This window comes from Ranitomeya variabilis, chromosome 1 (assembly GCF_051348905.1).
Source record: "Ranitomeya variabilis isolate aRanVar5 chromosome 1, aRanVar5.hap1, whole genome shotgun sequence".
Taxonomy (NCBI): domain Eukaryota; kingdom Metazoa; phylum Chordata; class Amphibia; order Anura; family Dendrobatidae; genus Ranitomeya; species Ranitomeya variabilis.
The window spans coordinates 701147906-701174773 of record NC_135232.1 but is presented as its reverse complement, the minus strand read 5'-3'; the positions used below and the strand labels follow the sequence as shown (position 1 = coordinate 701174773).

At 44.7% G+C, this 26868-nt stretch overlaps 1 protein-coding gene across 3 annotated transcripts in view; it reads left to right on the top strand.

Annotated features, from left to right (window-relative positions):
- Nucleotides 1-26868, top strand: part of MDGA2 (MAM domain containing glycosylphosphatidylinositol anchor 2) — a 939656-nt gene that overhangs the window by 491351 nt on the left and 421437 nt on the right. For all 3 annotated transcript variants that reach the window (XM_077267305.1, XM_077267304.1, XM_077267303.1), the window contains exon 5: nt 23158-23290. In XM_077267305.1, coding sequence (XP_077123420.1) covers nt 23260-23290 — 31 coding nt within the window. In that variant the 5' untranslated portion in view covers nt 23158-23259. The remainder of the gene's footprint in view (nt 1-23157; nt 23291-26868) is intronic.

Sequence of the window (26868 nt, the reverse complement as noted above, 5' to 3'; positions counted from 1 at the left end):
TTTCGTTAATTCAATGAATGGCACTGTGTAAATGAATACAGTACATGTCAGCCACCGACAATAACCACGATATTCCTCAAATTGTTAAATACACAACATTTTATATCAAAGTCGCACTCTGTAAAATACAAAATGAATAGATTCATGCGAATGACATTTGAATGTGCTCATAAACATTCATCTGTTACACAACCAATTATTGTTATTGTAGTTGCGGTTTACTTTGAGTCGATCTCTTATGGCTTTTCCACAATGTATGCGACAGGAGTCAAATTCAGACTTTCTAAACCATAAAAGCCTCAGTGTGATGTATACAATGAGGCATTTTTTGTTACTGCTAGTTATGAATACACCTTTGAATATTATGTTATTTTGGCTTATGACAAATATGAATAACATGGCTGCTTTGTTCAGCAATACAATACCACATACAACTTGTGGACAAGTCTGACTCTGTTTCTGAAAAGTAGCAATGATTTTTTTTAATTTGCAAAAGCCACTTCAACTACCTCAGTCATTGGCCTGCTGTGCTGAATATACAGGTGCATCTCACAAAATTAGAATTTCATCAAAAAGTTAATTTATTTCAGTTCTTCAATTATTATACTGGCAATTATTTCAGTTCTTCAATTATATACTGGCATGGCTGTGATTGGCCAGGGCACACTGTGTAAAAAAATGAAGTGTAGTATGCTTTTTTTGTACTAACCAGCACAAGAAAAGCTGACAGCTGCATGCTGCAGCCCCCAGCTGTCAACTTTATCTACGCTGGTTATCAGAAATAAATGAGTCCCAACCCAGATTTTTTGAATTATTTAAATAAATAATGTATAAAAGTGGCGTGGGGTTTTTAACAACCAGCCAAGCTATAGCAGACAGCTAGTGGGTTGTTATTCTCAAACTGGGAAGGGGCCATGGATATCGGCCCTCCCTAACTTAAAAATAGCAGCCCACAGCCACTGCAGAAAAGGCGCATCCATTAGATAAGCCAACTCTGGCGCATTGCCCGGATCTTCACACTTGCCTTGGTGTGGTGGAAAGTGGAGTAATATGTGTGGGGTTCATGTCAGCTTTGTAATGTCAGCTGACATCAAACTCAGGGATTAGTAATGAAGAGGCATCTATAACAACCCACCATTACTAACCCAGTAGTAAAATTTAAATAAAGACACATAGAAAAAATATTTTTTATTTTATAGCAATAAATGGTAAAATAGGGTAGGGAGTTTTTATTTTAAATAAAGGATTTTCATTATGTGTTTTCTTCATTTAAAGGACTTTTACATGTGTGTGTCTTTATTTCAGTTTCAGAAGAGGGTTATGTTATGGGGTTGTGTTATAGACACCTCTCCATCACTAACCCCTGGGCTTGATGTCAACCGACATAAAACAGCTGACATCAACCCCAAAACTATTACCTTACTTGCTACCGCACCAAAGCAAGACCCGAGGCAAAGAGCCAGATTTGACACATCTAATGGATGTGCCATTTTTGGGGCAGCTGAGGGCTGGTGTTTTTAGCCTGGGAGGGGGCCAATATCCGTGGTCCCTTCCCATCCTAATAATATCAGCTTGCAGATGTCTGTTTAACTTTTGTTAGTAATATTAGCCCATGTCAGCTTTATCTTGGCTGGTTAAAATAGGTGTATCGCATGCCAGTTTTTAATTATGGCATTTATTTAGCCTTTTACTCACCCGTGGACTTTATGTCAGAGGACATTACAAAGCTGAAATCAACCCCAATACTATTATCTCCTTAATGACCGCCAATACTTTTTTTTAATGACCTGTGATATAAGAGACTACTGCAGCGCCCCAGAGTCCTGGTCGTTGCAGTACTGTGGCTCCGCCACTATGGGGAGCTACGGTGAGTCCGATGGCACTGAAGGAGTTCATCTGATCAGGTATCACAGACACCAATACATTTCACAGCCGGGCCTCCGGGGGGAGCTAAGGGTGCTATTCATTAGGCCACTCCCCACCATAGTGGGTAAACTGGGGGTCATGTCATGAATCCCCAATGGCTAGGGATAGCACAGGACAAGCAAAGTACAAATAAATAACGGACGAGCTCTAGGGTGATGGAACCTGGGCTGACCGCTGCCCTACGCCTGACAAACGCAACTAGAGATAGCCAGGGAGCGTGCCTACGTTGGTTCTAGACGCCACGCACCAGCCTAAGAGCTAACTAGTACTGCAGAGAAAATAAAGACCTCACTTGCCTCCAGAGGAATGAACCCCAAAATATATAGTTGCCCCCTCACATGTATTGACGGTGAAATGAGAGGAAGGCACACACATAGAGATGATATATATAGATTTAGCAAATTGAGGCCCGCTGTAAACTAGAAAGCAGAACGATACAAAAGGGGACTGAGCGGTCAGCAAAAAACCCTAATCAAAATACCATCCTGAGATTACAAGAACCCATGTGCCAACTCATGGCACATGGGGAGAACCTCAGTCCACTAGAGCTACCAGCTAGCATAGAGACATAATAAGCAAGCTGGACAAAAAACCAAACAACTGAAAATCAGCACTTAGCTTATCCTGAAAGATCTGGGAGCAGGTAGGCAGGAACCAAACAGAGCACATCTGAATACATTGATAGCCGGCAAGGGAATGACAGAAAGGCCAGGTAAAATAGGAAACACCCAGCCTCTGATGGACAGGTGGAAACCAAAGGCCGCAACCCACCAAAGTCACCCAGTACCAGCAGTAACCACCAGAGGGAGCCCACAAACAGAATCCACAACAGTACCCCCCCCTTGAGGAGGGGTCACCGAACCCTCACGAGAACCCCCAGGGCGATCAGGGTGAGCTCTATGGAAGGCGCGGACCAAATCAGTCGCATGAACATCGGAGGCGACCACCCAGGAATTATCCTCCTGACCATAACCCTTCCACTTAACCAAATACTGGAGTTTGCGTCTGGAAACACGAGAATCCAAGATCTTCTCAACAACATACTCCAATTCTCCCTCCACCAGCACCGGAGCAGGAGGCTCAACCGAAGGAACAACAGGCACCTCATACCTCCGCAACAACGACCGATGGAACACATTATGAATAGCAAACGATGCTGGGAGATCCAAACGAAAAGATACAGGGTTAAGAATCTCCGAGATCCTATAAGGACCGATGAACCGAGGCTTGAACTTAGGAGAAGAGACCTTCATAGGGACAAAACGAGAAGACAACCACACCAAATCCCCAACAAGAAGTCGGGGACCCACGCGGCGACGGCGATTAGCAAACTGCTGAGTCTTCTCCTGAGATAACTTCAAATTGTCCACCACCTGATTCCAAATCTGATGTAGCCTGTCCACCACCATGTCCACTCCAGGACAATCCGAAGACTCCACCTGACCAGAGGAAAAACGAGGATGAAACCCCGAATTACAAAAAAAAGGAGAGACCAACGTGGCAGAACTAGCCCGATTATTAAGAGCAAATTCGGCCAGTTGCAAAAAAGCAACCCAGTCATCTTGGTCAGCAGAAACAAAACACCTCAAATAAGTTTCCAAGGTCTGATTAGTTCGCTCCGTCTGGCCATTCGTCTGAGGATGGAATGCAGACGAGAAAGACAAATCAATGCCCATCTTGGCACAAAACGTCCGCCAAAATCTAGACACAAACTGGGATCCCCTGTCAGAAACGATATTCTCCGGAATCCCATGCAAACGAACCACGTTCTGAAAAAATAAAGGGACCAACTCAGAGGAGGAAGGCAACTTAGGCAAGGGCACCAAATGAACCATCTTAGAAAAGCGGTCACACACAACCCAGATAACGGACATTTTCTGTGAAACCGGGAGATCAGAAATAAAATCCATGGAAATGTGCGTCCAAGGCCTCTTCGGGATGGGCAAGGATAACAACAACCCACTGGCCCGAGAACAGCAAGGCTTAGCTCGAGCACACACTTCACAAGACTGCACAAAGGTACGCACATCCCTAGACAAGGAAGGCCACCAAAAAGACCTGGCCACCAAGTCTCTAGTACCAAATATTCCAGGATGACCAGCCAACACAGAAGAATGGACCTCGGAGATGACTCTACTGGTCCAATCATCCGGAACAAACAGTCTTTCTGGTGGACAACGATCCGGTTTATCCACCTGAAACTCCTGCAATGCACGTCGCAAGTCTGGGGATACGGCGGACAATATTACCCCATTCCTAAGGATACCAGTAGGCCCAGAGTCTCCAGGAGAGTCAGGCACAAAACTCCTGGAAAGAGCATCTGCCTTCACATTCTTTGAACCTGGCAGGTATGAAACCACGAAATTGAAACGAGAAAAAAACAACGACCAACGAGCCTGTCTAGGATTCAAACGCCTGGCAGACTCAAGGTAAATGAGATTCTTGTGATCAGTCAAGGCCACCACACGATGTTTAGCACCCTCAAGCCAATGACGCCACTCCTCAAATGCCCACTTCATGGCCAAAAGCTCCCGATTACCCACATCATAATTGCGCTCGGCGGGCGAGAATTTTCTAGAGAAGAATGCACATGGCTTCATCACCGAGCCATCAGAACTTCTCTGTGACAAAACCGCCCCCGCTCCAATCTCGGAAGCATCAACCTCAACCTGAAAAGGAAGTAAAACATCTGGTTGACGCAACACAGGAGCAGAAGAAAACCGGCGCTTAAGTTCCTGAAAGGCCCCCACAGCCGCAGGAGACCAATTAGCAACATCAGCACTAGTGTTGAGCGATACCGTCCGATACTTGAAAGTATCGGTATCGGAAAGTATCGGCCGATACCGGCAAAGTATCGGATCCAATCCGATACCGATACCCGATACCAATACAAGTCAATGGGACTCATGTATCGGACGGTATTCCTGATGGTTCCCAGGGTCTGAAGGAGAGGAAACTCTCCTTCAGGCCCTGGGAACCATATAAATGTGTAAAAGAAAGAATTAAAATAAAAAATATCGCTATACTCACCTCTCCGACGCAGCCGGGACTTCAGCGAGGGAACCGGCAGCGTTGTTTGTTTAAAATTCGCGCTATTACTTGGTTACGTGAATTCCCGGCTTGTGATTGGTCAGGTCGGCCATGTTGCCGGGACGCGGACCAATCACAGCAAGCCGTGACGAAATTACGTCACGGCTTGCTGTGATTGGTCCGCCTCCCGGCAATATGGCCGCCCTGACCAATCACAAGCCGTGACGTCACGGGAGGCTGGACACGCGCTCATTTTAAAATGGGCGCGTGTCCAGCCTCCCGTGACGTCACGGCTTGTGATTGGTTGCGCCGCGGTCAACCAATCACAAGCCGGGAGGCTGGACGCGCTCATTTTAAAATGGGCGCGTGTCCAGCCTCCCGTGACGTCACGGCTTGTGATTGGTTGCGCCGCGGTCAACCAATCACAAGCCGGGAGGCTGGACGCGCTCATTTTAAAATGGGCGCGTGTCCAGCCTCCCGTGACGTCACGGCTTGTGATTGGTTGCGCCGCGGTCAACCAATCACAAGCCGGGAGGCTGGACGCGCTCATTTTAAAATGGGCGCGTGTCCAGCCTCCCGTGACGTCACGGCTTGTGATTGGTCAGGGCGGCCATATTGCCGGGACGCGGACCAATCACAGCAAGCCGTGACGTAATTTCGTCACGGCTTGCTGTGATTGGTCCGCGTCCCGGCAACGTGGCCGACCTGACCAATCACAAGCCGGGAATTCACGTAACCAAGTAATAGCGCGAATTTTAAACAAACAACGCTGCCGGTTCCCTCGCTGAAGTCCCGGCTGCGTCGGAGAGGTGAGTATAGCGATATTTTTTATTTTAATTCTCTCTTTTACACATTTTAACATTAATGTTGTTGCGATACCCGATACCCGATACCACAAGAGTATCGGAATCCCGGTATCGGAATTCCGATACAGCAAGTATCGGCCGATACCCGATACTTGCAGCATCGGAATGCTCAACACTAATCAGCACCCTTTTTAGTTAAATCAGTCAAAGGTTTAACAATACTGGAAAAATTTGCAATGAACCGACGATAAAAATTAGCAAACCCCAAGAACTTCTGTAGGCTCTTAACAGATGTAGGTTGTGTCCAGTCACAAATTGCCTGAACCTTAACGGGATCCATCTCAATAGTAGAAGGAGAAAAAATGTACCCCAAAAAAGAAATCTTCTGGACTCCGAAGAGACACTTTGAGCCCTTCACAAACAGAGAATTGGCCCGCAGAACCTGAAACACCTTCCTGACCTGTAGAACATGAGACTCCCAGTCATCAGAAAACACCAAAATATCATCCAAATACACAATCATAAACTTATCCAGATATTCACGGAAAATATTGTGCATAAAGGACTGGAAGACTGACGGAGCATTGGAGAGTCCAAAAGGCATTACCAAATACTCAAAATGGCCCTCAGGCGTATTAAATGCGGTTTTCCACTCATCACCTTGTTTTATCCGCACCAGATTATACGCACCGCGAAGATCTATCTTAGTGAACCACCTAGCCCCCTTAATGCGAGCAAACAAGTCAGTCAATAATGGCAATGGATACTGATATTTGACTGTAATCTTATTCAGAAGGCGATAATCTATACAAGGCCTCAGGGAACCATCTTTTTTTGCCACGAAAAAAAAACCTGCTCCCAGAGGGGACGAAGATGGACGAATATGTCCCTTTTCCAAGGACTCCTTAATATAATTCCGCATAGCAGTATGCTCTGGCAGTGACAGATTAAATAAACGACCCTTAGGGAACTTACTGCCAGGAATCAATTCTATAGCACAGTCACAATCTCTATGAGGAGGGAGCGAATTGAGCTTAGGCTCCTCAAAAACATCCCTATAGTCAGACAAAAACTCAGGGATCTCAGAAGGAGTAGATGAAGCGATAGAAATCGGAGGTGCATCATCATGAACCCCCTGACATCCCCAGCTTAACACAGACATTGTTTTCCAGTCCAGGACAGGATTATGAGTTTGTAACCATGGCAGACCCAGCACTAGTACATCATGTAAATTATACAGTACAAGGAAGCGAATCACCTCCTGATGAACGGGAGTCATGCGCATGGTCACTTGTGTCCAATACTGCGGTTTATTCATAGCCAATGGTGTAGAGTCAATTCCCTTCAGAGGAATAGGGGCTTCCAGAGGCTCCAGACTAAAACCGCAGCGTTTAGCAAATGACCAATCCATAAGACTCAGGGCAGCGCCCGAATCCACATAGGCATCAACGGAAATGGAAGACAGTGAAAAAATCAGAGTCACAGACAAAATGAACTTAGGCTGCAGAGTACCAATGGCAAAAGATTTATCAAGCTTTTTTGTGCGTTTAGAGCATGCTGATATAACATGAGCTGAATCACCACAATAAAAACACAATCCATTTTTCCGCCTATAATTTTGCCGTTCACTTCTGGACTGAATTCTATCACATTGCATAGTCTCAGGTGCCTGTTCAGAAGACACCGCCAACTGGTGCACGGGTTTGCGCTCCCGCAAACGCCGATCAATCTGAATGGCCATAGCCATAGACTCATTCAGACCTGTAGGCATAGGGAACCCCACCATAATATCCTTAATGGCCTCAGAAAGACCATTTCTGAAGTTTGCAGCCAGGGCGCACTCATTCCACTGAGTAAGCACCGACCATTTCCGAAATTTTTGACAATATATTTCCGCTTCATCATGCCCCTGAGAGAGGGCTAATAAAGCCTTTTCAGCCTGAATCTCCAGGTTGGGTTCCTCATAGAGCAATCCCAATGCCAGAAAAAACGCATCCACACTGAGCAATGCAGGATCCCCTGGTGCCAATGCAAATGCCCAATTCTGAGGGTCGCCCCGCAGGAAAGATATTACAATCCTGACCTGTTGAGCAGGGTCTCCAGAGGAGCGAGATTTTAAAGAAAGAAACAATTTACAATTGTTCCTGAAATTCAGGAAGGTAGATCTATCTCCTGAGAAGAACTCTGGAATAGGAATTCTAGGTTCAGACATGGGAGTGTGAACAACAAAATCCTGTATGTTTTGAACTTTTGCCACGAGATTACTCAGGCTGGAAGCCAAACTCTGGACATCCATGTTAAACAGCTAAGATCAGAGCCATTCAAGGGTAAAGAGGAGGTAAGAAGCAGCTAGACAGCAATTAAGGGCTAGGCAGCAAAACTCTGAAGGAAAAAAAAAAAAAAAATTTCCCTTAAACACTTCTTTTTCTCCTGCTTCAGCCCAAACAATTAACACTTTGTAGGCTGGCTATACTGTCATGAATCCCCAATGGCTAGGGATAGCACAGGACAAGCAAAGTACAAATAAATAACGGACGAGCTCTAGGGTGATGGAACCTGGGCTGACCGCTGCCCTACGCCTGACAAACGCAACTAGAGATAGCCAGGGAGCGTGCCTACGTTGGTTCTAGACGCCACGCACCAGCCTAAGAGCTAACTAGTACTGCAGAGAAAATAAAGACCTCACTTGCCTCCAGAGGAATGAACCCCAAAAGATATAGTTGCCCCCTCACATGTATTGACGGTGAAATGAGAGGAAGGCACACACATAGAGATGATATATATAGATTTAGCAAATTGAGGCCTGCTGTAAACTAGAAAGCAGAACGATACAAAAGGGGACTGAGCGGTCAGCAAAAAACCCTAATCAAAAAACCATCCTGAGATTACAAGAACCCATGTGCCAACTCATGGCACATGGGGAGAACCTCAGTCCACTAGAGCTACCAGCTAGCATAGAGACATAATAAGCAAGCTGGACAAAAAACCAAACAACTGAAAATCAGCACTTAGCTTATCCTGAAAGATCTGGGAGCAGGTAGGCAGGAACCAAACAGAGCACATCTGAATACATTGATAGCCGGCAAGGGAATGACAGAAAGGCCAGGTAAAATAGGAAACACCCAGCCTCTGATGGACAGGTGGAAACCAAAGGCCGCAACCCACCAAAGTCACCCAGTACCAGCAGTAACCACCAGAGGGAGCCCACAAACAGAATCCACAACAGGGTCAGGCAGGAAGTTAGATCAGAAAGCTGACTGGATTGGACGAAGCAACACCTAGTGGCAGAGGGTGTTGTGGAGGAAGAGACAGTAGGGTCTCTGTCAGGGGTGGGATCCTGACAGAGGCTTGGCATTGAAAAGAACGTAACGGGTCCGCGCCAGCTCCGGGAAGCGGCGGGACCCAAGAAAGGACTAGAAGCGAGATAGATTGTGCTGAGTGAGAAACGAGATCAAGCAATAGGAGAATACCAGTAGGGGTCGTGCTGTAAGACCGGAGCAACATCCTACTGAGGCGCACTACCGGTGGCCGGAACGCCGAGGGAGTATTACAATAACCAGCTTCAAGCAATACTCTAAACAGCGGCAGGACAGTCAGTTTAAGGCGGGCTGTCTAACACATATCACCTATGAAGTCTTGGGAGGCAATTGCGGGAGAGGGGCGTCTCTAGGGTCCCGGAAGAACTCCAGGCCTATCCGACAAACGGGTGCTGTTCTAACTGTAACATCAGGAAGGGACGGAAGATTAGAAGAACATCATTTAATCGAGTTGTGAGGGAACTTAAGAAACAGACACAACGGTTGTGGGGTACTTTCCGTAAGCATAGCAGGGAAGGACTACAACACATAGCGCTAAGAAGGAAGGCACCGATTTCCACCTGTGAAGTGAACTCTGAAGGTGCTATTGGACCGGCCGGACTTGCGCAGCCTGGTGAACCATATTCTGGACTGAGGACTCAGAGATCTCCAGTAAAGAGGTAAAGAGACTGCAACCTGGTGTCCTCGTTATTTACCGCGACCTGCACCCCACAACTGCACCACCAACATCCACACCTAATATTCACTGTGCGCCCCACGGCAGGGTCACGGACCGGGGCCTAGCCGCCGTGACAACCCCCAGAAGCAAAGACTCGTAGGCCCGGTACCGGGTACCCCTCGGCCCTGCGGCGGTGGGGGCGCTACAACTTGGCGTCACGAACAGGATCTACTTAAGCCTGAAGAATCAGGTCATGTGTGCCTTGGAACTGTGATTTATTGTGCTTGGACTGTACTTTATTGCAAAGACTGTGCTGCGCCATTTACCGCCAAAAGTTCCCGCCAAAAGAACCGCCACCATTGCTACGCCAGAGAAGCAGGAGGGCGTGCCATTGGAGGAGACTACCAAAGTGGCGCCAGAAACGGTGATCGCCCCCTGCGCCTCTTGTTGCAAAGCGATGACCTGCCTCAAAGCAGAGAACCGCCCCCTGACTGGCGATGGCGGGAACGAGGTGAAGGAGGACCTCAACCTTGGAGAAATGGCAGAGTCAGATGCATGCATTGCCGCCGAATGCCGGACAGCGACGATGAACAGCAGGTGCCCGAACAACGGCGAGGTGATCCCGGTTTGTCCGCACCCATCAGAAGAGGACTCGCGTCCACCGCCGGTGAGGGACCTGGACTCCTTGGAGAAACCAGTGGAGGAGCCGAGCCTGCCTGTCCTAGTCACGGAATCATGGAGGGTGGAGTTACGTCAAGAGATGACTCCGGAGGAGCCGTGGTCCGGGCTGCAGCCGATTCCAGTGTCCTTGTCAACGGACCTGAGCGACATCGGTGGAATCACATCAGGCGCAGGTATGGACGACATCCCTACTCCCCTGGCCGATTCTGCTCTCCCGACCGATCCGGCTCCCCTGATCGATTCCACTCCCGTGACCGCTCCCCACCCCGGCAATGATCGTTCCTTCTTGGTGGAGCGGGTTATCCTCACCTCCAACGCGATGGGGAAGCTAGTGCCGCCGCTACCAACCAAGGTGGGAGAACCCATAGGTGTGGGCCTAGACGGGGTGATCCTTCGGTGGGACACCCCCTGGACCGGGCCGAATGGGACCCGGGAGGATGGCCTCACCCTTGCGGTACTTACCTGGGAGCAGTATAAGCAATGTCTGATCCAACACTGGAAAGATCGGGACGAGACCGAACCACCTGACACGCAACGTAAGAAGTCTGCTCCCGGCAGGAAAGACGTGGTAAAGCGGGGAACTGTACTGGCCTACCACCCGAAGAGGGGATGGGGCTCCATACAGGAACCGGGGCTACCAACTGATGTCTTTGTCACTAGCTATAATGTGAAGACCCCCTGCTGCAGTCGAAATGGTGATCCGTTACAAAGAGGGGATCAGGTGACTTACACCCGCCATCGGAGTGCACAAGGATGGTGTGCCCGGAACGTTCGACGGTGTGAGCCTGAGGGAGCGCCCCCTGTTGTCCCGATCATGACTGATCCCGACTTGCCGGACCTCGTCCCCATCACCACGGTACGTCTTGTAGCGGCTACCGAACTCGCAAGCAGGATTAGCCTTCAAATCCAGGCACCGGCTGATCTGATGGCATCTGAGAGACCAACTACCAGTACGGGTGCCACGTTGGCTGGGGGACAAAGACCGCCTCCCGCTTTAGAAGAATAAACCTCGATACCCTGAATCTGTAAATAGTTACTGTTCCACTACTTTGTTGCTATACCCGTAAAGGGTTAACTCTAAAGGGGATCCTTCTATGGACCTGGGATCCCTATTGTTTTGTTTTCCTGTTTGTCTTTCAAGTTTTTGCACAAAGTTTACAGAACTGCTGAAATCATGAACAGTGCATGATCCGAACTTTTTGTATATAGTTTGCACCTTATTAAAGGCGCTCCCTACTGGTTTTACTTAAAGGAGGACTCTTTGCGAAGATACGCTACCTCACAGAGACTTGGTCCTCTCTTAAAGGGGATGTTCATTTGTCACGCTTCGATAGTAATATTGCTTAAGATGAGTAGCAATAATGTCTTGACCAAAGGAAATGATGATAATGTTTATATGAGAAAAGTTATATGTGTTTAACTGGTTAAATGTGAAGAAATATTGATAATGTGCTCTGAGAAGAAAAAGGTGAAAGATAGAAGAAGGATGCAGTGGACCCGTAGAGATAGACGTGGTGTCCAGCATGCATAGTAGACAGAAAGATAATGAGAAGGCTAATGTTCGATAGAAAATGTTTTTGATAATGCTGATGGATAGTTAATGGGGATAGAAGGTAAACCCTGAGTTCTCATAGGAGTCAAGAAGAGATGGCTCAGTGCTCTAAAACTGAAAGTAATGTTATGTTCTATACTGTGTATAGTAGTTGAAAAGGCAGTAGGCCCTGGCTGAACGGGGCGGTCCTGTAACAGAAAGGAGAGGCAGTAGGTCTGGTGCCGATAGGACAGGCGGTCCTGCAGAATTAAAGAAGGAGAATGAGAAAGTTAAAATACCTTATAATGTGATTAAAGGAAGGTCTTTAGTGGATAAAGAGTGTATGTCCTTAAAGGCAAAAGTTAAATTATTGTTCAACAATTTTGCACTTAGTAGAATACCCGGTTGGGTAACAGGAGTTATTTATAACCTGTAATTTATAATGTTAACCATGTTTGTAACGTTCAAGTGTCCTCACCTCCCATAAAGGGAAGCTCTGTTCAAATATGCTTATTGTTATTGCACTCAACAAAACTGTATGTCTTTTTGCTAACTTGTATTGTTGTTTTCTTCCCAGTCCCGGAGTACTGTGTTTAACCAGGGGGGAGTGCAGCGCCCCAGAGTCCTGGTCGTTGCAGTACTGTGGCTCCGCCACTATGGGGAGCTACGGTGCGTCCGATGGCACTGAAGGAGTTCATCTGATCAGGTATCACAGACACCAATACATTTCACAGCCGGGCCTCCGGGGGGAGCTAAGGGTGCTATTCATTAGGCCACTCCCCACCATAGTGGGTAAACTGGGGGTCAGGCAGGAAGTTAGATCAGAAAGCTGACTGGATTGGACGAAGCAACACCTAGTGGCAGAGGGTGTTGTGGAGGAAGAGACAGTAGGGTCTCTGTCAGGGGTGGGATCCTGACAGAGGCTTGGCATTGAAAAGAACGTAACGGGTCCGCGCCAGCTCCGGGAAGCGGCGGGACCCAAGAAAGGACTAGAAGCGAGATAGATTGTGCTGAGTGAGAAACGAGATCAAGCAATAGGAGAATACCAGTAGGGGTCGTGCTGTAAGACCGGAGCAACATCCTACTGAGGCGCACTACCGGTGGCCGGAACGCCGAGGGAGTATTACAATAACCAGCTTCAAGCAATACTCTAAACAGCGGCAGGACAGTCAGTTTAAGGCGGGCTGTCTAACACATATCACCTATGAAGTCTTGGGAGGCAATTGCGGGAGAGGGGCGTCTTTAGGGTCCCGGAAGAACTCCAGGCCTATCCGACAAACGGGTGCCGTTCTAACTGTAACATCAGGAAGGGACAGAAGATTAGAAGAACATCATTTAATCGAGTTGTGAGGGAACTTAAGAAACAGACACAACGGTTGTGGGGTACTTTCCATAAGCATAGCAGGGAAGGACTACAACACATAGCGCTAAGAAGGAAGGCACCGATTTCCACCTGTGAAGTGAACTCTGAAGGTGCCATTGGACCGGCCGGACTTGCGCAGCCTGGTGAACCATATTCTGGACTGAGGACTCAGAGATCTCCAGTAAAGAGGTAAAGAGACTGCAACCTGGTGTCCTCGTTATTTACCGCGACCTGCACCCCACAACTGCACCACCAACATCCACACCTATTATTCACTGTGCGCCCCACGGCAGGGTCACGGACCGGGGCCTAGCCGCCGTGACAACCCCCAGAAGCAGAGACTCGTAGGCCCGATACCGGGTACCCCTCGGCCCTGCGGCGGTGGGGGCGCTACACTAGCATACCCACACTGGTGACAATCCAGCAGCTGTAGGTTGTACACTATAACTGACAACTTGTTGCATGAGCTACAATCAGTGTTGGCACCGTCAATATCTGTTTAACCCCTTCAATGCTGCTGTCAGTAATGACTACATCATATAAATGGTTAACAGAGTATGGGGGCTCCCTCTTTAACCCCATTGACACGCTGGAATCATGATCGTTTGGTCCTTATGTTTGCGATGGCAATTCATGGCCAAATAGCGGCCTTAGAGTCGGTGGGCTATAGTGACCTGTTCAGAAGTTAGCGACATTTAGGTGGTAAAAATACACTTTTTCATTCCTGTCATGTCATTTTGCATTAACTCCTGAAAATCACCTGAAGGGTTAATAAACTACCTGACAGAAGTTTTCAATATGTCGGAGGGTGCTGTGTTCAAAATGGTATCACTTTTGGAGGTTTTTCAATATATATGACCCCCAAAATCAAATCAAACATGGATAGGTCCCACAAAAAATAAATTTAGTAAATTTCCTCTATTAAAATTGCTGCTACATGTTTAAACCTTCTAAAAGGCTAACAAAATAAAACATCATTATACAAATGGTGCTGATGTAAAGCAGACATGAGGGAAATGTTATTTATTAATGTTTTTCTGTGATATGACTATCTTGATTAAAGGGATAATCATTCAAAGTTTGAAAATTGAAATTATTTTTACATTTTTGTAAAATTTCTGATTTTTTTTTATAAATAAACACAAAACATACTGACCTAAATTTACCATCATCATAAACTATAATGTGCTACTAAAAAACAGTCTGAAAATCACTGGGATTTGTTGAAGCGTTCCAGAGTTATTAACACACAAAGTGACTTTTGTCAGATTTAAAAAATTTGGCTCCGTCACTGAGTGGTTGCCCCACTTGCCACTGCACCAGGGCAATTCGAAAGAGCTAGAATTGGCACATCTAATAGATGCTACTTTTCTGGGGTGGCTGTGGGCTGCTATTTTTAGGCTGCAGAAGTTCTATATCCATGTCCCCTTCTCAGTCTGAGAATACCAACCCCCAGCTGTCTGCTTTAGCTTGGCTCATTGTCAAAAATGGGGGGACCCCACTCCATTTATTTAAATAATTAAAAAAAAACAGCATGGGGACCCCTCCATTTTTGATAACCATTAACTAGCCAAGATGACGCTGACAGTTGGAGGCTCTTGCTCGCAGTTGTCAGCTTTACTTTCGCTCATTAGCACAAATAGAGAGAACCCTGTTGTGAATTCTGCTTTTGGGCTCCCTCCGGTGGTTGTAGGTGGTAATGCAGTTGCCCCTGAGTTGCAGTCCTGGTCAGGTGTATCTGCTGATTGCAGTTCTGACTGGGGTATTTAGGCGTGCAGGATTCATTAGTCCTTTCCAGTTGTCAATTGTTGTTGGGAGGTGTTGGACCTCTGCTTGGTTCCTCCTGCCTTTCTGCCAAATCAGCAAAGATAAGTGTCTGTTTTTTTTTTTCCTGTGGCACACATGCTATGTGCTTCACAATTCAGTGCTATTCTTTGTGTTTTCTTGTCCAGCTTAGATTGTGTCAGTATTTTCTCAGTCTTGTTGGATTCTCTGGAGTGGCAGATATACATTCCATGTCTTTAGTTAGATTGTGGAACTTTTTGTATTATCTGCTGTGGATATTTTTGGAAGGGTTTTAATACTGACCGCCTAGTAATCTGTCCTATCCTTTCCTATTGGCGCTTCCGGCCTCTTTTGCTATCCATAATGTCTTCCATAGATCTTTATTGCGGAAATATGTGGTGCCCGTTGTTCCCTCTGTTGATCCTCCGGCCCCTGTTTTGGTTGATGGGGAGTTGGAGTATGTGGTTGAGAAGATTTTGGATTCTCGTTTATCGAGGCGGAGGCTTCAGTACCTTGTCAAATGGAAGGGTTATGGCCAGGAGGATAATTCTTGGGTTTTTGCTTCTGATGTCCATGCTGCTGATCTGGTCCGTGCCTTTCATCTGGCTCGTCCTGATCGGCCTGGGGTCGCTGGTGAGGGTTCGGTGACCCCTCCTCAAGGGGAGGGTACTGTTGTGAATTCTGCTTTTGGGTTCCCTCCGGTGGTAGTAGGTGGTAATGCAGTTGCCCCTGAGTTGCAGTCAGGGGTGAACCTAGCCTTTCTGCTGCCTGAGGCGAACTGCAAAACGGCGCCCCCCCACGTAGTAAAATCAGTACAAATAAATCTGGTTAAGGCTATGTGCACACGTTGCGGATTAGGCTTAGGAATTTCTGGTGAGTATTCTGCCTCTACTGGCAGAAAACGCACCTGCGGATTTGATTTGCCACGTTTTTTGTGCGGTTCCGCAGCATTTTTTTTGTGTTTTTGCTGCGGTTTTCTTGCGGATTTGCTACGTTTTTTTACCTCTGCTGTTTTCTATAATGGAATGGGTACAAAAACGCTGCAGATTCACAAAAAAGAAGTGGCATGCTACTTCTTTTAAACCGCAGCGGATTTGCATTTTTTTTCTCATTGATTTACATTGTACTGTAAATCACTTGCGGATCTGCAGTGTTTCTGCACTGCAAAAAACGCTGCGGATCCGCAGAGAATCCGCAACGTGTGCACATTCCCTAAGGCTGGTTTCACACTTACGTTTTGATCTGCAGCGTTTGTACCGAAAAAAACGCATGCGTTTTTTTCCCCTATGTTTAACATTAAAAACGCATGCGTTTTTTTTGTATGCGTTTGGCCGCGTTTAACGACGCATGCGTTATTTTGCTGCATGCGTTCTGTCGCAGAAATGCAACATGTAGTAATTTTCAGAGGCTTTTTTTGACGCATGGAAACGCATGCGTTCGTTTGCGTTTGATTTGCGTCAAAAAATACATTGATATCTATGGAAACGCATGTGTTTTTGCGTACATGCGTTTGCTTGCGTTTTAAACGCATGCGTTTTTATAGAAAAAAACAAGAATACACCCTGATAAGCCACCCCCCACCATCAAGGTGATAAAGGGATCCTAACCCTAACCCTAACACTAACCCTAACCCTACCTCTAACACTAACCCTAACCCTACCCCTAACCCTAACCCTAGGGATCCTAACCCTAGCTAATTCTATTAATAGTGGGTTTTCTAGTTGATTTTGATGATTGGCAGTTGTCACACACTTCTCAACATGCGTTTCAAAAACGCAAACGCAGGAAAAAACGCATGTAAATGCGGCAAAACGCCGCGCTTTTTACTGCATGTAAAAACGCATGCGTCTAAAAAACGCAGCGTTTGCACGCGTTTACATGCGTTTTTTCACCACTTGCGGTTTTTTTTTCAAACGCTGCAGATCAAAACGCAAGTGTGAAACCAGCCTTACTCTTTACTCGCCTAACCTGACGCACATGTAAAATATATTCCTATTTAAAAGCGTAGAGCCGGTAGATGATTGCCGGAGATGTAGCAGAGACGGTAGATGATCGCCGGAGATAACTCTCCAGCGATCACCTACACTGCAGCGTTCTAACAATCAGCTGATCAGCTGACCGTGAGAACCAGACTAGTGACCGGAGATAAGTCCTGGTCACGTGCACGGCAATTCTCACAATAAGTTATCGCGAGAACTGCAGTGGACGAGGGACTTCCTGCGGCGGGACAGGTGAGCCGGCAGACATGCGTGGTAAGCTGCATTTACGCAGTTACTACGCATGTGACTAATCATTAGATGTGATTTTATCGCATCTAATGATAGTCTATGGTACATTTACGGCTCGGCGACGGAGCGTCGCCGCATTGTAAACAGACATGCTGCGTTCTTAAAAGACGCGCCGCATGTCAGTTTACGTGGGTCTGCCGCCTGCGTGTTTTACTGCATAGTGGAGACGGGATTTCATGAAAATCCCCTCCATTATGCTGTAACATCTGGACACTGCGTGTTTGACGCTGCGGCTCTAACGCAGCGTCAAACACGCAGCGTTTCGTGAATGTGGAAACATACCTTAATGCTTGCAGTCTGGGGGCACTTAAGCGTTACCAATAGGAAGCATTTACTTTCTTTTCCCATCCACCCTGTCCTGTGCATGTGCTTGTCTGCAGACTGCACCACTTCTCCAGTGCTCACAAACAGTTAACAGTCCACAGCTACTTCTCTCCTCCCCACATAAGTCACATCACAGTCTGATAAGCTGCAGCCAGCACCAGCCAAGAAAGCAAAAAAAAAAAAAAACTCCGCTCACTCACGCTGCAGAGCAGCAGGGAGCCGGCTCTTTATCAGCTCATTCACAAAGGAGTCAACCACACTCACTAGTATGTGGGGGTGGCGAATTATGTTTTTTACAGTTACTTACTGCACAGCAGCCAGCAGGTCAGGACTCAGGAGACAGGGCACCGCTTCTGACTGCACCTCAGCCCGGCCGGGTGGTAACAGTGAGTCACCTCACCTGCCGCTGGGCACGCCGCACGCACTGTCAGCTAGTGATTGCAGGGAGAGTCGGCACCACGTGTGCTAACTTCTGACTGCCGCTCTGCCACCCCCTGTCTTTAGGAATACTCTGCCGCTTGAGGCAAAGTATTCAAGTCGCCTCATGATAGCAGCGCTAGTGGTTGCAGTCCTGGTCAGGTGTATCTGCTGATTGCAGTTCTGACTGGGGTATTTAGGCATGCAGGATTCATTAGTCCTTGCCAGTTGTCAATTGTTGTTGGGAGGTGTTGGACCTCTGCGTGGTTCCTCCTGCCTTTCTGCCAAATCAGCAAAGATAAGCGTCTGTTTTTTTTTCCTGTGGCACACATGCTATGTGCTTCACAATTCAGTGCTATTCTTTGTGTTTTCTTGTCCAGCTTAGATTGTGTCAGTATTTTCTCAGTCTTGTTGGATTCTCTGGAGTGGCAGATATACATTCCATGTCTTTAGTTAGATTGTGGAACTTTTTGTATTATCTGCTGTGGATATTTTTGGAAGGGTTTTAATACTGACCGCCTAGTAATCTGTCCTATCCTTTTCTATTTAGCTAGAGTGGCCTCTTTTGCTAAACCCTGTTTTCTACCTGCGTGTGTCTATTCTTCTCCTACTCACAGTCATTATTCGTGGGGGGCTGCCTATCCTTTGGGGGTCTGCTCTGAGGCAAGGTAGCATTCCGATTTCCATCTATAGGGGTATTTAGTCCTCCGGCTGTGTCGAGGTGTCTAGGGTATGTTAGGCACACCCCACGGCTACTTCTAGTTGCTGTGTTAGTTCAGGATTTGCGGTCAGTACAGGTTCCACCGACTCCAGAGAAAGTTTCATGCGGCTCCAAGGTCACCAGATCATAACAGAACCCCATGCCATTTTTTGGTTTTATTTATTGCACAGGCGCCGGCTAGTGAATACTCCCATCAGCGGAGCCTGCTCTCGCTGCTATCAGCTATCAGTAGTGCTCATTAGTTGCCGCCTGTCACCGGTGTTAATCTTTTTACTGCCTGTCAGAGCTGCTGGTTCACATACTGTCACCTGTATAACAGCGTGGGAACCACAGCGCTCTAGCCCTCGGTAATGAACATACCGCTGATTAGAACCAATGTTTCCCATGCTGTCACACAGATGACAGTGTGGAAAATGTCGGATTTGAATGGATTCAGGATCCCAGGTTTGAGATCGCATACCGTTCTGGTACGTGAGCCAAACTTTTTTTTAAACGTTTGGCTAAACCCAATGGACCCGAACATCCACAAGTCAGGCCATCACTATTAGTGACCTCAAAATATATGATTATGAATAAATGTATGGTAACTGTATTTCAATGTTGTCATGTCATAAACAGTATCTGTAATGTTTGTTCAGTGTTTTATGTCTGTCTCACCCCACCTTTACTGCTGAACTGGGAAGTCCACTCAGTAAACAAATTCTCAATAAAATGGCTGCTGAATTCCCTGCCTCTTCTTTTATACAGACTATGATAATCCCTTCTGACTGTCTTTGCTATACCATGTGATGGACACTCTTGACTGCCTGTGAAGTCATGTCCATCTTCTCTGGCTGATGCAATCTTCTGAAATGTTGATTCACAAATTGTTCAAATGCTTGAGTCCAGCAAATTCTTACAAATTTGACACTAATTTTATTAGCATTAAATCGATTTGCTCATCTTTACCAATAGCTTCTTCAGAGCTCTTTCATCTCTAATAGGATATTTGCCAATTATCTCATAGATCCTGACTGTTGTGAACTCCGTTTTCAGGCTCCCTCTTGTGGTCACAGATGGTATTGTGTGACTTTGGTTTTTTGGCTCCCCCTGGTGGTTTGGTTTATTATCCTGCGGGTCTGGCTGGATCAGCTGCCTCGTTATTCACCAGGGAGGCTCCTATTTAGCTCTGCTTCACTTCCACTTGTTGCCGGCTGTCAATGTATTCAGTGCTATTCTGATTACTCCTGACTATCTCGTTTTCTTCCTCTTCAGGATAAGCTAAGTTCTGTTTGAATATGTTTTGCTCATCTGCCTGCAATATGATTTCTGTGTATGATGAGTCTAGTCCAGCTTGCTAATATGTGATTTCTTGTTGCTGGTAAGCTCTGGGGTACGGAGTTGCTTCCCCCGCACCGTTAGTTGGTGCGGGGGCTCGAGCAATCTCTGCGTGGATATTTTGAATAGGGTTTTTTTATTGACCGCACAGTTCCCTTCCTATTTTCTGCTATCTAGTATTAGCGGGCCTCATTTGCTAAATCTAATTTCATCTCTGTGTTTGTGCTTTCCCCTTAACTCACCGTTAATATTTGTGGGGGGCTATTCTATATCTTTGGGGTCATTCCACTGAGGCAAGAGAGGACTTTCTTTCCCTCCAGGAATAGTCAGTTTCTCAGGCCGTGAAGAGACGTCTAGGATTTCAGGTAACGTTCCACGGCTACTTATAGTTGTTTGCGGATAGGATCAGGTTGCGGTCAATCTAGTTACCACCTCCCCAGAGCTAGTCGTCTGTTCAGTTACTTAGCTAGTCCGACCTGCGATCCTTGCCACTAGGATCATAACACCTATCCTGGTGACAAACGAAACGATAATGCCAATGTCATCCTGATATTGGGGTGTCCTATTCTATGTGCCTATAGAGAACTCATCCATTTTTTAGACTGTACTTTGACCTTGCTAATTGATATCTGGCTGCAAAGATTTCAGAAATAACTTATAAACATTCCAGATGTCAATTTCTAAGAAAACTGATTTTGCGGGATCCAGAATTGGAGCGTTTGCAAAAGACAGCTTGCTAGACGCTTGCTATGTTACCTTAGATGACATGTGACAATTTCAAAAGCTGCATAACAGCTAAAAAATAACTCTATGCTCTTTCATCTCCCAGGGCATTTTAGGGGAAAAATAAAGATAAAAAAATTTAAAAAAGGACAAAAAAAAATGTAAATGTTTAATAAATTACTTGATGATGAGGCAATGACTGACGTTATAATTGGATATGTCTGCAAGAGAAATGGAAGAGACATAGACTTTAGTACAACTAATTCCATAAATGAATCATCTTTATGACTTTGCTACCAATGTAAATAGTGTGTTAAACTACAAAGCTGTTTCTTAGTCCTCTAAATCTAGCTGGGAATGACTGAGTTAGTGCTGGTACTGGAACTTGAAGAAACACTCCCATCAAAGTTTGTATCCTCTTAATATATTGCAGTCATATTATTTTGCACTGTATACTTACAATCACTCATTTTTCCCTTCGGCCAAGTTAATTCTTCTCTTTTTCATTAGGTGTATGACATAACATGATTAAAAGCAGACTAGCTGAATCCTTCTAGGTTCTATGTAGAAACAAGATGTTTCTTTTCCCTGCATGAGTCATCATTAGGATTACAATTGCACACTGTGAAGTCCCTGACAGCCCGCACCACCCCCTATTCAATCCTTGGCTCAGCTGCACCCCCTTACATGGATATTGTAGTGATGTAGAATTGTAGTTCAAATGATCACTCATGCAGGGAAAAGAGACTTTATTTTTCTACACAGAGCTTAGAATGATTCAGATAGTCTGGTTTTAATCATGTTATGCCATAGACCTAATGGAAAATAGAAGAATTAACTGGGTAGAAAGGCAATATGAGCAATTGTAAGTACACATTGCTATAAAATATGGTGACTGTAATATATTAAGAGGATAAGAACTTTGATGGGAGTGCCTTTTTAAACATTGAAATAAAAACTCAACTCAACTGGTAGATGAGGTTCCCATCTTAAGGGAAAAATGTCATCAGAAAATGATCTATTGTTTAAATTAGGTTTTTGTGTTATGTGTATTTTTTCCATATCAAGATCTTTATTTCAATAAAACAAACAATGAAATTCGCAATCTTGCAATTTTCACACTGGCCACTGTAGCAGTTTTAGATTCATACTGTTTTTTCAGGAAGAGTTTTCAGCAGGCTCCTTATCATCAGAGGAAGGATTACAGTAACAGGCTAAACAGAACCCACCAATTACAATAGGTGATATTACAGCTCATCCTGCTTCTCCTCTCATCACAGTGACCTTTGCACATACTCATCAGATGCTTCAACACAAATGTACTGGATATTTTCATTGCTACTAATGTACATGTCTTGTTTCCTTAAACCACAGGGAGTCTAAAAAAGCCCAAGTGACTATTGTGAAAATGACAACATTTCTACTTTTTATTTTTAATAAAGATATTGTAAAAAAGTTGTCAAAAACTTACAAAAAATATACATTTAACACAAAAATCTGGTTTAAACAATAGGTAAATTTCAGATAACACATTTACTTTAGGCTCATATAAGGCATAAACTATTGAACTTTTTAAGTTAGATTTTGCTTCATCATGTTATGAATGACATCTTAGAAAGTGCCACGTCTTTATATACTTCTTCTGTAAAGCTCCTATGATTTTCAACTACTTTGCCAATCAGGAAATCTTTATTAGGACTAGAAATTATGGCATCCTGCCCACAAGTCAGCTGACCACTGAGGCCACTGATTGAATGAAGTTCAGGACATAATTTCAACATTTCAAGTGGGGTAAAGTCCAAATTATTAATCACCTGACCACTGACAAGTTCCTTAGTTAGAGCATCCATTGAGCGTGATAATAAACCTGACTTCAATAAGATCTTGAGCCTCCACTGGTGGAAATAGACCTTATTTCTTCTGGTTAAATGCAAAGAATCTCTAAAGGTTCACAAGATCTGTAATTAATTCTATCTTAATAATTAATGGTGTGGTTAATTGATAATTAGAAGTGAAAATTGGACCTGCAGACATTGAATCCTTCACTGTTTCTCAATTCTCTCTCTATACAGTGGATGTAGAAGGTCTACCAAGGTCTTCTTCACAGGTCTACTGTAAGTCCATTAATGATGATGAATCGCGATGCATCCGGGTCAGCTCACAGTGTGTTACATTGTACATCGTTTCTCGATTTAATTTCCCAGTTTAGACTTTGGCAGAAGAACAAAATGTGAAGTTTCAGGTTTCATGTTCCTTAATCTTTGTTCCAGGGTGAAACGAAAATTCTGAAGCTGAAAAATCTTAGACCTCAGGATTATGCCAATTACAGCTGCATCGCCTCAGTGCGAAATGTCTGTAACATTCCAGACAAGATGGTTTCCTTCAAGCTTTCCAACAGAACTGGTAAGACGTGACTGACCCAATGTTCTCTTCATTCTAATATTTTATCATTTATAGAGAACATCTTTTCCAATCAGTTTTGACTCCACCAGGACCTCTTCCAGGTTATCGAAACTGTTTGTCTGGAGGAGTAGTCACTGTAGATACCTAAATGATTGTCATCTTTTTTCTGCTTACATCCCTTGCTTGACATAAAAGCCCCCTCAAATGTTATCCTGATATTTAAGAGGAACACTAACTGTAAACATTAGACACAAAAGAAATAAAAAGGCAAGCAATTCTTACCTTTAAAGGCAACTATGATCAGGTTCTAAACTTCAGCTACCAGGTTGCTTTCCCTCTAATGAGATTTCCATGTCTGTATTTCTCTATCATTGGCCGTCATAGCTGATACAAATTATTATAGTTGTCATAGTATAATGAGCGAATTTAGTCTATCCTCGCCACCTTTTGCAAGTTGGACAATTCAGCCCATTAAACTCTTAATTAGGTGTATGACATTCCCTTTATCATCCCCATTGAGCTGTCTTGAGCTTCTGCTGTCAAGCTGAAGCCCGCACATGTGCAAGTTATACCCATCGGCCCACTCAACATTAATTTGCATAGGGAATGCCACAAGTATAAAGTCATTTTTATCAGGCCAAACTTTAGGATCAAAAGACACAGATCGCTGTGTAGAGAGCAAACAACCTGGTGAAGGGAATTAGATCCAAGAAACTGGATGAGTTCCCATTAATATCCTCTATTCCATTGACACAAAACCCAAACAAATACCGAACAAACTAAACTTTTACATAAAGATCTTTGGAAATGGAGTCCCATCCTCTTTGTTACTGGGTGGCATGATAGTGTGTTGGGAATTGGTTCAAGGAACCTGAAAAGGGTGTGAAATGTAAAATAAATACCAAGCCTTTATATGGCAAACCTCAGAACCATTGTAGGGGGGCAATTGCTGTATGGCGGCTGGCTACCGCATGAGATCTCCCCCACTTCTCTATTAGCAGGTTGGTCACTTTAAAAGGGGTTAACCACCTTTAGTGACATTTTTTACATATATGCATGTATCCTGTTCCCCCCAAAAAATAAGACCTACCTCAAAAGTAAGATATTACAGGATGTTTGGAGTACACTTGAAATTGAAGCCCTAATTAAAAAATAGGCTCTTCTTACAGTCAGCGACAGTAGTAAGTGGGAGGATAGCTGGGTAATTGCCCAAGGCCCCCACTCCCTTATGGGCCCCCAGCATTTCTATTCTGAGGTTAAGACTGCTTAATGACCTTTGGTGACATCACAGTCATGTGAAAATGATGTCACCAAAGGTCTTAGGAGTCTAGAGGAACTAGGCTGATATGCACTGTTTGTGTAGTGTGCATATATACACGTATACATATATTTATATGTGTATGTATGTGCAGTGTGTATGTATGTATGTGTATATACTTATATATATATATATATATATATCCACAATTGGCGACGTTTCGGTCCCAAATAAAAATGGACCTTTTTGAAGCCTACTTTATACTATATATATATATATATATATATATATATATATATATATATATATATACAGTACAGACCAAAAGTTTGGACTCACCTTCTCATTTAAAGATTTTTCTGTATTTTCATGACTATGAAAATTGTACATTCACACTGAAGGCATCAAAACTATGAATTAATACATGTGGAATTATACACATAACAAAAAAGTGTGAAACAACTGAAAATATGTCTTATATTCTAGGTTCTTCAAAGTAGCCACCTTTTGCTTTGATGACTGCTTTGCACACTCTTGGCATTCACTTGATGAGCTTCAAGAGATAGTCACCGGGAATGGTCTTCCAAAAATCTTGAACGGAGTTCCCAGAGATGTTGACTTGTTGGCCCTTTTGCCTTCTCTCTGCGGTCCAGCTCACCCCAAACCATCTCGATTGGGTTCAGGTCTGGTGACTGTGGAGACCAGGTCATCTGGCGTAGCACCCCATCACTCTCCTTGGTCAAATAGCCCTTACACAGCCTGGAGGTGTGTTTGGGGTCATTGTCCTGTTGAAAAATAAATGATGGTCCAACTAAACGCAAACCGGATGGAATAGCATGCCGCTGCAAGATGCTGTGGTAGCCATGCTGGTTTAGTATGCCTTCAATTTTGAATAAATCCCCAACAGTGTCACCAGCAAAGCACCCCCACACTATCACACCTCCTACTCCATGCTTCACGGTGGGAACCAGGCATGTAGAGTCCATCCGTTCACCTTTTCTGCTCGCACAAAGACACGGTGGTTGGATCCAAAGATCTCAAATTTGGACTCATCAGACCAAAGCACAGATTTCCACTGGTCTAATGTCCATTCCTTGTGTTCTTTAGCCCAAAGAAGTCTCTTCTGCTTGTTGCCTGTCCTTAGCAGTGGTTTCCTAGCAGCTATTTTACCATGAAGGCCTGCTGCACAAAGTCTCCTTTTAACAGTTGTTGTAGAGAAGTGTCTGCTGCTAGAACTCTGTGCGGCATTGACCTGGTCTCTAATCTGAGCTGCTGATAACCTGCGATTTCTGAGGCTGGTGACTCGGATAAACTTATCCTCAGAAGCAGAGGTGACTCTTGGTCTTCCTTTCCTGGGGCGGTCCTCATGTGAGCCAGTTTCTTTGTAGCGCTTGATGGTTTTTGCCACTGCACTTGGGGACACTTTCAAAGTTTTCTCAAATTTTTGTACTGACTGACCTTCATTTCTTAAAGTAATGATGGGCACTCGTTTTTCTTTACTTAGCTGATTTTTCTTGCCATAATACAAATTCTAACAGTTTATTCAGTAGGACTATCAGCTGTGTCTCCACCAGACTTCTGCACAACACAACTGATGGTCCCAACACCATTTATAATGCAAGAAATCCCACTTATTAAACCTGACAGGGCACACCTGTGATGTGAAAACTATTCCCGGTGACTACCTCTTGAAGCTCATCAAGAGAATGCCAAGAGTGTGCAAAGCAGTCATCAAAGCAAAAGGTGGCTACTTTGAAGAACCTAGAATGTAAGACATATTTTCAGTTGTTTCACACTTTTTTGTTAAGTGTATAATTCCACATGTGTTAATTCATAGTTTTGATGCCTTCAATGTGAATGTACAATTTTCATAGTCAGGAAAATACAGAAAAATCTTTAAATGAGAAGGTGTGTCAAAACTTTTGGTCGGTACTGTATATATATATATATATATCTATATATATTTATATTTATATATATATATACTGTATATACACACGTGTGTTTGCATTGTGTCTATATACTTGTGTATGTATATGCAGCATGTGTATATAGAGAAAGAGAGAGAGAGGGAGAAGAAGCAGCACAAAATGCAAAAGAAAGGAAAAGGAAAAAAATTGGGTGCAAAGCCTCCCAGGCACAGACCAAACCTCAATTGTAGGAATACAAATAATGGAGGCAGCACACCACTCTCAGTGAAAAAAGCAGGAGCTACTTTTATTAGCTGAGATGGGCTATTAAAAGTAGCTCCTGCTTTTTTCACTGAGAAAATACACATGTATTTTCATTGTGTCTATATACTTGTGTATGTATGTGCTGT